The sequence below is a fragment of the Meles meles genome, chromosome 11 (assembly GCF_922984935.1).
Source record: "Meles meles chromosome 11, mMelMel3.1 paternal haplotype, whole genome shotgun sequence".
Classification (NCBI taxonomy): Eukaryota; Metazoa; Chordata; class Mammalia; order Carnivora; family Mustelidae; genus Meles; species Meles meles.
The window spans coordinates 6,816,393-6,826,689 of NC_060076.1; the positions used below are offsets into that span (position 1 = coordinate 6,816,393).

At 55.5% G+C, this 10,297-nt stretch overlaps 1 protein-coding gene across 4 annotated transcripts in view; it reads left to right on the forward strand.

Moving 5' to 3' along the window:
- The window catches only part of ZER1 (zyg-11 related cell cycle regulator), a 30,551-nt gene extending 23,909 nt beyond the window's left edge, over positions 1-6,642 (forward strand). For all 4 annotated transcript variants that reach the window (XM_046023669.1, XM_046023667.1, XM_046023670.1 and 1 more), the window contains 5 exons: positions 1,097-1,212; positions 1,533-1,721; positions 3,147-3,244; positions 5,064-5,166; positions 6,378-6,642. In XM_046023669.1, coding sequence (XP_045879625.1) covers positions 1,097-1,212; positions 1,533-1,721; positions 3,147-3,244; positions 5,064-5,166; positions 6,378-6,435 — 564 coding nt within the window. In that variant the 3' untranslated portion in view covers positions 6,436-6,642. The remainder of the gene's footprint in view (positions 1-1,096; positions 1,213-1,532; positions 1,722-3,146; positions 3,245-5,063; positions 5,167-6,377) is intronic.
- Positions 6,643-10,297: the final 3,655 nt, after the last annotated feature.

Genomic DNA, 10,297 nt, shown 5'->3' on the forward strand with positions numbered 1-10,297 from the left:
CACCCCTGTCTCAAGGCCTTGCCTCCGAGGGAAAGCCCAGTCCCGTCCTTCTTCCCAGCAGTTCTCGGGCTGCCCGCAGCCTGGCTGGGGTTCTCTGGGATGTCAGCTGGATAGGATTCTGTCCAGCAGGATGGTCTTTTATTTCATTTTATTTTATTTTATTTATTTTTTTTAAAGATTTTATTTATTTATTTGACACAGAGAGATCACAAGTAGGCAGAGAGGCAGGCAGAGAGAGAGAGGAGGAAGCAGGGTCCCTGCGGAGCAGAGAGCCTGATGCGGGGCTCGATCCCAGGACCCTGAGATCATGACCTGAGCCGAAGGCAGCGGCTTAATCCACTGAGCCACCAGGTGCCCCTATTTCATTTTATTTTTTAAGATTTTATTTATTTATTTGACAGACGAAGATCACAAGTAGGCAGAGAGGCAGGCAGAGAGAGAAAGGAGGGGAAGCAGGCTCCCTGCTGAGCAGAGAGCCCGATGTGGGGCTCGATCCCAGGATCCTGGGATCATGACCTGAGCTGTAGGCAGAGGCTTTAACCCACTGAGCCACCCAGGTGCCCCTAGGATGGTCTTTTAAAAGTCATCCTTGGGGCACCTGGCTGGCTGTTGGGAGAGCATTTATATGACTGACTCTTGATCTCAGGGTTGTGAGTTCAAGCCCCACATTGGGCATAGAGCTTTCTTTAAATAAAGAAATAAAGGTAGCAATTATAAAAAAATAGATAAAACTCATCCTTCATTTTCTTGCTCTAGTTTCTACGAAGTTTCCCTTCAATTCATATTTGAGCTTTTGGCAAATAGAACCGTGTTTATCCTCTTTGGAGCTTTTTTTGGAGTTTTATACTCCACTCAGCCTTTGATTTGGTAGCAAGGGGTCCCCACCCTTTTTATCCCATACGGTACGGACCCCACACCGTACTCGGTGCAGTAGAAGGTGTGAGGACAGCACATTGCTCCCTCCCTTTGTCTAGGTGCAGTGGCCAGATAACCCATAAAGTTTCTAGGTTAGCAGTACCAGGCACTTCAACACAAAACATACCAGCCACTAATTAAGTACTAATTGACGTGGCCCCAATGGCTCTCATTTTGCCAGGAATTCCCAGAGAAGCAGGAACTTCATCGGAACATGCTAGGACTCTTGGGGAACGTGGCCGAGGTGAAGGAGCTGCGGCCGCAGCTAATGACTTCCCAGTTCATCAGTGTCTTCAGGTTGGTATTGCCTCCCTTTCCCTTTTTGCCTTGGCTGCCAGGATGCTCAGGGCCGCAGTCTGTGTTCAGGTGCAGCAACCACTCTTCGCCTAGATCTCTGTCAGAAATGTCACCTTCCGTCTGCAAGTGGTTTCCCTCAAGCCTCTATAAACGGTCCTCTTGTAGCTGTGTCTTCGGCAACCTCAGATCTTTAGAATAACTGCTGGGTATGGATAATAGGCGATAAGTCAGCAACACCTCTGGCATCCAGTTTGTAAGCTGGGGCCCAGCAGCTGGTGTCTGAAGAGGGACCTGGAGGGAGTTTTCTCTTCCCTTGGCAGCAACCTGCTGGAGAGCAAGGCTGATGGGATCGAAGTTTCATACAACGCCTGTGGCGTCCTCTCCCACATCATGTTCGATGGGCCTGAGGCGTGGGGCATCTGCGAGCCCCAGCGGGAGGAGGTGGAGGAGCGCATGTGGGCCGCCATCCAGAGCTGGGACATCAACTCTCGGAGAAACATCAATTACAGGTGCGGAGCGGCACTGGGAGGGAGGGGTGTGCGAGTGGGGTCCTAGGGGGGACGCTCGTTCCCAGCAAGGCCTTTCCTCTCATCCCCTGTCACTCTCCCTGAGGGACAGTCCACACACAGCACACGTGTCACCCGGAAACCTGGCTGCACCTTTCCTGCACATCCACACCCGTGTGTACCCGAAGCCGTTTACAAGCATTTGAGACGGTTTATCTGTGGAAGGAGAAAAGAAGAGGAAAATACCAACACGCACCAGGGAACCGAGCAGAAACCATTCTTTTTTTTTTTTTTTTTTTTTTTAAGATTTTATTTATTTATTTGACAGAGACACAGCGAGAGAGAGAACACAGGCAGGGGGAGTGGTAGAGGGAAAAGCAGGCTTCCCGCCGAGCAGGGAACCAGACACTGAGCTCGATCCCAAGACCCTGGGATCATGACCTGAGCCAAAAGCAGGCGCTTAACCACTGAGCCACCCAGGCGGGACTCCCACAAAAACCATTCTTGAGCTCACTCTGCCAAAGAACCTCTGCTCACAGTCTGGCGCCTTCCCTCCCAGGAGTTACCCTCTGCACCAACTTCATTCTCGGCGGTGCAGTGGGCGTCACGTCTTCCTGTCTTGTGGCTGGATTTGCCACAAGGTATGGGTCTCCCTCCTCGTGTCATGACTGGGTCACTTTCCAGGTGCGGATGGGCCATCTTGTACTGATTGACCCTGACCTCGAAAACCCATACTGGGGGACACCTGGGTGGCTCAGTCAGTTAGGCGTCTGCCTTTGGCTCAGGTCATGATCCCAGGGTCCTAGGATCGAGTCCCGCATTGGGCTCCTTGCTCAGCAGGGAACCTGCTTCTCCCTCTCCCTGCCGCTCCCCGTGCTTGTGCACGCTCTTTCTCCGACAAGTGAATAAAATCTTAAAAAAAAGAAAAAAGAAAAGAAATCCCATATTGGGAGGAGCAGGCTCGTGCTTGTGACTTTGTCTCTGCTCCAGTGACTGCCGTTCCCAAGGAGACATGAGGTGGAAACACTGGCCCAGGGGGTTTGCACGTACGTTTTTCAGGCTCTGCGACCGTGACTCCAGACGGCCTGTCTTACATTATAAGAAGTACGGTGTCATTGCTGTTTCTCAGGGTACTTCTCCCTGCCTCCCCAAGACCGGCTCTCTCCTCCTTGCCGAGGTCCCCTGTTTCTTCTCCACCTGATCTGTTTCCCTCCTGCCACCCTTGCACGCCCTTGCCCTTGACCTCTCTCCCGAGTGAGCTCCCTTCGTGGAGCCTGAAGGGCCTGATGCCTCTGCCTCCAGTGCAGCCTACAGGCCCACTCGCCAGCTGTGTGTAGGACCCTCCAGGCAAGAGAGCTCTCCAGCAGGCAGGAGGCACTCCCCCAACCCCTGGCAGCAGAAGTGACCTTGACCTCTCTCTCTCTACAGGTCATTTGAACCAATTCTTCGCCTCCTTCCCCAGGGCATCTCCCCTGTCAGCCAGCACTGGGCCACCTGGGCCCTGTACAACCTCGTGTCTGTCTACCGTGAGTACCCACTCGCCCTTTGTTCGGACACGGGGCTGTTCACTGGGCTTCAAGCACGCTTGCCCCCTGGGAGCTTGTAACCGGGGTGCAGAGTCTGTACCCGGGAGCACAGCCCTCCACTTTCCAGCATCTGTGGGACGCCCAGCATAATGGCTGGCCCTGCCTCATCACCGGAAACAAGTCCGGCAGGCCCGACGGGCCATCCAGAGTTCCCAGATAGCCTGCTTAATGCTTCCTGCTTCCCCAGAAGTGAAGAGTCAGAAATCTCCGTGCCTTCTGCAGGATAGAGTAAGACCAAACAAAGAACTGAGCGTCGAGGAAACAGACTCCCACAGGAACGGGAGAGAACTTTAAAACAATTTTAACTTGATTCCTCAGAGAGTGTCCCATCTGCTGGGTGGCTTCCGGGGGGAGGAGACCTTGATGACAGACCAGGTTTGACCGTCGATCTCTTTTCTTTTCTTTTTTTTTTTTTAAAGATTTTATTTATTTATTTGACAGACAGAGATCACAAGTAGGCAGAGAGGCAGGCAGAGAGAGAGGAGGAAGCAGGCTCCCTGCTGAGCAGAGAGTCCGATGCGGGGCTCCATCCCAGAACCCTGGGATCATGACCTGGAGCCAAAAGCAGAGGCTTTAACCCACTGAGCCACTCAGGCGCCGCCGTCGATCTCTTTTCTTACTGGTTATGTGACCCCATGCAGGTTATTTAACCTCTCTGGGCCTCAGTTTCCTCCCCTGTGGAATGGGGCAGCGATAATGCCTACCTACCTCGTAAGACTGATGTGAAAGGAGAACCAGCACGGAGTGTCCAGGCCAGCGCATGGCTCCTGTTCACTAGCTCAGTGCTGTTAACCAGCAGAGTGGATCGGAGTGCGGGCTCTGGGGACAGACATCTGGCTTTGAACCCTGGCTCTCCCACTTGCTGTGGCTGTGTTATTTGGGGCAGGTTTCTCAACCTGTCTGTGCCTCAATTGTCTCTTCTTTAAAATGGGACAAAAACAGGATGGCTGTGAAGTAAGGCATGAAAAATGCTTAGGACAGTGCTTGACCCATTCCAGCTCTTCTTCCCTTTTTCATTACTACTTGAGGTTGGTCTTACTAAAGTGTAGCCCCTGACCTTGGAGAGGCAGTGTAGTCCAGAGGCAAGAGCCCTGAGCTGGGACTCCCTTGGACAAACTTCCAGAGTGACTTTGGATGAATTGTTTCTTCCCTCTGAACCTCGGTTCTTTCATCTGTAAAATGCAGAGCATAAAAGTGACTCTGACTACGCAGAGCTGCTTGGGGGCGGCGGGGGTAGAGGGTGGGGTGGGTCCACTCAAGTGCCCATGTTCTCCATGGAGCCTAAAGCCCTAGGATCCTAAGCGCTAGAATATTCTTTATTGCTATAGACTGTGAACCACCCAATCATAGGAAGGAAAGCTGTTTCCAGCCTGACTGGCCACCAGCATCAGCTGGGAGTTTGCTGTTAAAAATACAAATAAATACAGGTTCCTGGGTCTGTTGACTCAGAATACCCAAGGGCAGGGCTTAGGAATCTTTATTTCTATAAAATCTCTGAGAAAAGAAGCCACTGGTTTGGGTGTTATTCCCATGGGGTGAGCTGTGGAAAGAATCGTGGCCGTGTCCCAAAGTAGCCTTTTCCAAGGACTCACCCCTTGCTCCCGAGTCGGCCGGCTCCCCGGGTGCAGCAGTAGCTGCCCCCAGGCCTGCGTCTCCCCCCACCCTTCAGGGAGGGCGGCCCTCACAGCAAGGGTGGGTTCTGGGCCACAGGCTGCTGGAAGTCTGAGCTGATCACCTGCTGTCTGCCCCTCCCCCGCAGCCGACAAGTACTGTCCCCTGCTGATCAAAGAAGGGGGGCTGCCCCTGCTGAGGGACATGATCAAGATGGCCACCGCCCGGCAGGAGACAAAGGAAATGGCCCGGTAAGAGATGGGCAGTGTTTCTGCTTGCAGCCTCGGTGTGGGGGAGCGGGGCAGCGGCGTCAGGGCCCTCCCTGACTGTCATTTTGGCCAACGTGTGGGCAGAAACTAGATGGTCCAGCCTGCACCGGGCATCACTGCCCTCCTCTGTAAGCTTCATCTCTTGCTCCCAACAAGTTCCATCCTCTCCTCCCTGGCCCTTAGCAAGTCAGGTCAGAATTCATCATTTTTGGCCAAAGACCTTCCAACAAGAGAGGACACCGCGTGGTAAAGAATATTCGAGAGAACTGGCAGGCGAGTGCGAATGGGTCTGCACACGTGAAGGTGTGAAGGCCATGCACATGGTAGAGCCGCCAGTCCCTTTGAACGTCTACCACAGCCCCTTTGAACATCTCTGTAAGACCTGAGACGCATATCTGCGCCGGCCAGCCTGTCCGCAGCAGGTGTGAGTGACTCTAAGAGGGAGCTGAGAAGTCACTCCGCCTATCCCACTCCTGTCCCACTCTGGGCACCCCTTATTTCCTAAGAGGCAGTAGGCTCCTCCTTAGCCCATGGAGGCTGCAGTGAGTACCACCCCCTGCTCCCTACCAACCCAAAGGCTTAGTGCTAAACAGGAAGGCCATCCGAGGTCCCAGGTGACACCTGACTGCAGTGGGCCGGCGGTTCTCAAGGGTCAGTCCAGAGGGGGTCCTGAGACCGCTGCACTGGCCCTGGCTGCTGGAGGGTGTCAGGGGCCCTCGTGCTGGCATGGCTGCCCCGGCCCCACCCGGCCCGCCGCGGGCTCAGGCTCTCTGGGGGAATCTGGCACGCAGGCAATTTGGGGACCACGAGTATGCCGCCTCAGTAGGGAGGGAGAAAGTGAAGAAGGCAGGTGGTGCTCAAGAAAGGACCAGAGAGGGTTGGGAAGTCAGGTGCGAGCCAATTCAGGGGAGCCCCTAACCAGAGAGGCCCTGGGGCTGAGAGGTTGGGAAGGGGAGGGGCCTAGGGAGGAAGGAGGGGGCCCGGGGGCTGATCGTATTGGTGTGCACAGGTGCCATTTTCTGGGCACTCAGCGCGGGCCAGCCCCCCCGCCCCCGCGCCCCCAACACAGCTCCTCGCTCACATCAGCATCACTGCTGACATTGGCTGCCAAATCCAGTGGCCTCCCCTGCCGGGAGGAGCCAAGCCCACCTGACCCGAGGCCGCCCTCTGATCCTCTCTCCCATGGTCTCCAGCAAGGTGATTGGGCACTGCAGTAACTTTAAAGAGGAGAACATGGACACGTCCAGATAGAGGCCTCCGCCCCCACGGCCGCCGCTGCTCTGGACCACAAGGCCGGGAGGAAGCTCTCAAGCAGCCCAGCGGGCAGACCGCCTCCGGGTAGCCTCCTGCTGGATGAAGGGACACGGGGACTTTTGCACAACCGACGCTTTTCCTTAACATTAGTGAGATATATATATATTATATATATATATATATATTATTTTTTTTGGTTAGGAAGTGTGAAGTTTTGTGTGTATGATTTCTGTACAAAAACAAAACACTCCTTGAGTCCCCGCAGCTTCCTCGGCCGCTCTCAAGCCCCAACTCCAAGCTTTCATTGCTTCCACTCACTCCCACCCCCCAAGACTCAATGCCTCAAACGTCGTGAGGGTCCGGTCCTTTCCCCGTGACCTCAGACCCTGGCCTCGCTTCCCATTAGGAGAGGCAGCGGGCTTCTGAGAGCCCGTTCCCGCACCCTAACGCAGCCACCAAAGCCTGAGAACCCCATCTGGGCTCCTGGGTGTGGCTGATGGGGTTTGGGAGGAAAACTAGCCCCATTGGGTCTCCCGAATGCCTTGGTGCTCCCAGCCGTCCGCCATCGGGGCAAGGAAGTGAGTGCTCAGGCGGCCCCAGCCCCCGGGGACCCTCAGGAGCGGGGCTCCCGTTGGCCCCCTGCCGGTTCTCTGGCCAGACCTGCCTGAGGCCACGCTGCTATAGAGGCTGCCTGCTGGTCTCCCACCAGGTCCCAGGCTACTGAAGGCCCCAGCCCAGGGCTGGTCAGAACTCAGGCAGATTCTACTGCCCCTTCTGCCAAACGTATTCAGCACCCGCCCCAGCCCTGGGAGCCCGCGCCGCTGGGGCCTGGGGCTTGCTCCTCACTCCCCAGCCCTTTCCCTGCCCACAGCACCCATGGTGCCCAGGCACCCCACCAGCAGAACTGAGCCGGCCTCTTTTACCCCCCACCACACACACACACACACACACACACACACACACACACACCTGCCCCGCTGCCCAGAGGACCCCACACACCTCTCGGTGAGGCAGGAGGTCCCCGCTCCAGCCGGACCCGCAGCCAGCACTGGGCACAGCCTGCAGTGGCCCCACGAGGCCCTTCTGAGCCCCTCCTCCCTGCCCCCCGGCTTTACCTTGGGAACCTCTGTGCTGTGTTTCGGAGAAGTGTGAGCTGCAAATGTATCTTGAAATATCTTGTGGTCCTCCCTTGACGTAACTCTGCATTGCTCTCTGGAGACAGGCGGCGGCGAGGAGGCCTTTCCAGAACAAGGCTCTGGGGGAGCAGGGCCAGCTCTGCAGGCATCCCCCAGGGGATGACCTTGTTTCCTTCCTCCTTCCCTGGGCCTGTTTTGGGATTCTCCTAGCATTTCTGCCTCGAGGCAGAACAGGCTGGATGAGCAGCCCAGGGGAGAGGCACCAGGCCTTCTCCCCCCAGAGTCTGTCCCTGCCAGCCCCGGGAAGGGGGTGGCTGCCCTGCGCTTCCTGAACGTGGCGGACAGGCCACACCTGCCCCTCCCTTCCCTGCCCAGACCCTGGGCAGAGTTCACATCGCGTTGCTTTACCACCTGGGGCCTGGGTAAATGTCTGTACTTCGGGATGTCACAGAAATACATTTTTGTGCAAAGTGGAAAGGACAGGGTGTCTTTTTTTGCAGAAGGGATGGGGTCAGGAGAGGGGCTGGAACCAGTTTGGGCACTGGGCCTTGAATGAGGGGACCTGCAGCAGGGAGGGTGCATCGGGCCAATTTGTGTGCCCAACCTGGAGGGCCAGCGAACTGCAGCCTGGACACAGGTGCGGATTGGCCTGAAGTCCGTGCCGCCTCCCGTTCTCTCCACGCCCCCATGCCCGGACACCGGGATGCAGCTGACAGCAGGCCCTCTGCCCAGGGTGGTGCAGTCTGATGGCAGAGACGATGTTCTATGTGAGATTACGACCCCGTGTGCAGCGAGCAGGGAGCACAGAGAGGGCGCCTCCCATGCGCTGGCAGGAGTGGAGGGGAGGGCCCAAGGAGATGGGTTAGCTGGGCAGCCATGCTTCAGCGAGGGAAAGAGCACCTTCAGCTTAGAGGTAAGAGACAACATGGTGTCCCCAAGCAGGCAGGGAGGCTTCTCACGAGAGGAGACGTGTGAGCTGAATCCAGCGAAAGACAAGGCTGCTGCGGGGTGCCTGGGGGGCTCAGTCAGTTAAGTGTCCGACTCTTGATTTCAGCTCAGGTTATGATCTCAGGAGTCGTGGGATCGAGCCCTGGGTTGGGACCCCCACTTGATGGGGATTCTCTCTCCCCCTCTCCCTCTGCCCATCCCTCCTCTAAAATAAATAAATCTTTTAAAAAGTCGGGGGGGGGGGCCCTGGCCGGCCTGGCTGTGACAGCCACAGAAAGAGCACCACAGAGGGGCCTGCTACAGGGGCATTACAGAGAGAGCCACGCGGCCGGCCCCGCAGCCACAACAGAGCGAAGGAACAAGGGCACGAGCAGGAGGACCTGGAGAAGCAGCTGGGCATCTGGCTTTGACCTGGTGGAACTGCCCACAGTGCCCTCCGTGCTCCTGAGGCACCCGCAAGGCTGCACCCAGTTGAGGAGAGCTGTTCCCCAAAGAACAGTCTAGATGCTGGTGGCCAATCGAAGGGGATCATCCCCCCACTCCCCCCCCCACATGCCAGGCACGTGTGTGGCCAGTGCCCAGAGACAAAGACTCGATCCTTGACCAGACTCTACTCAGGCTCCCCTGAGCCCTCTTCTCAACTACACCTCAACCTCCAAGAGCCCTACTACGGCTCTCACCACAAGTGATGTTGGCCATCTCCCTCCCCTACCTTAAAACACTAAACCACTAAGGTAGTTTCTCACAGCTCAAGGTCGCAGCCCTAGAATGACCCCAGATCCCCTTAAAGGGACTGCCTCCAAGCTGCCAAAAGAACTTACTGTCTGTTTCAGCCACCACCTGACCCGAGCCCCCACCGCCCACCACCACTGCACACCACCCTGTCTTCGATGATTTGCTAAAAAGGGCTTACAGTTGGGAATCCTTCCTCTGTCCCTTTGAAATGTATTTATGCCGGGGCGCCTGGGTGGCTCAGTGGATTAAGCCGCTGCCTTCGGCTCAGGTCATGATCTCGGGGTCCTGGGATCGAGCCCCGCATCAGGCTCTCTGCTCCACAGGGAGCCTGCTTCCTCCTCTCTCTCTGCCTGCCTCTCTGCCTGCTTGTGATCTCTCTCTCCGTCAAATAAATAAATAAAATCTTAAAAAAAAAAAAAAGAAATGTATTTATGCCTTCTACAACTCAGGAGACCTTCAAAAAGCAGTGCTCAGGGAGGATCAGGCCTCCATCTCCTAGTCCCTGTGGGAGGACAGGCGCCTAACTTCAGTTATTGCCAGGTCACATACACAGCTGGCCTCCTCAGCATTTACACTGACCAACCCTTTATGATTTTTCACTTCCCTGAGTCTGTTCAAGCCACCACTGTTCTCTCTTTCCACTCCCTCCCGGTTCCTTTAAAACACCAGGTCACCTCTGCACAAATGAGAGTTGCATTCAATTTACACTGCGATAGCATGTTACTGATGAAAATCTGTCCTTACCACTTTAACTAGTGTTTGACTTTTGTCTATCTTTCGCACCAGCCCAGGGCATGAGTCATGGAAGCTTTGGCGTGATTTAAGTGTTTCCATTCAGCACACTAAGCCACCCATTGCAGTAACCAAGATTGAGTTGCAAGTGACAGTCACTCAACTCAAAATACCCACCCAGGCTGGTCAAAGGTGGGAGGAAATTCATTAAGGGAACCTAGAGATTAATATCAGCTTCAGGAATAGCTGGATCTAGGGGCCGAGACAACTTTGCTAAGACTCTCTCACTCCCTCTTTCAGTGTTGCTT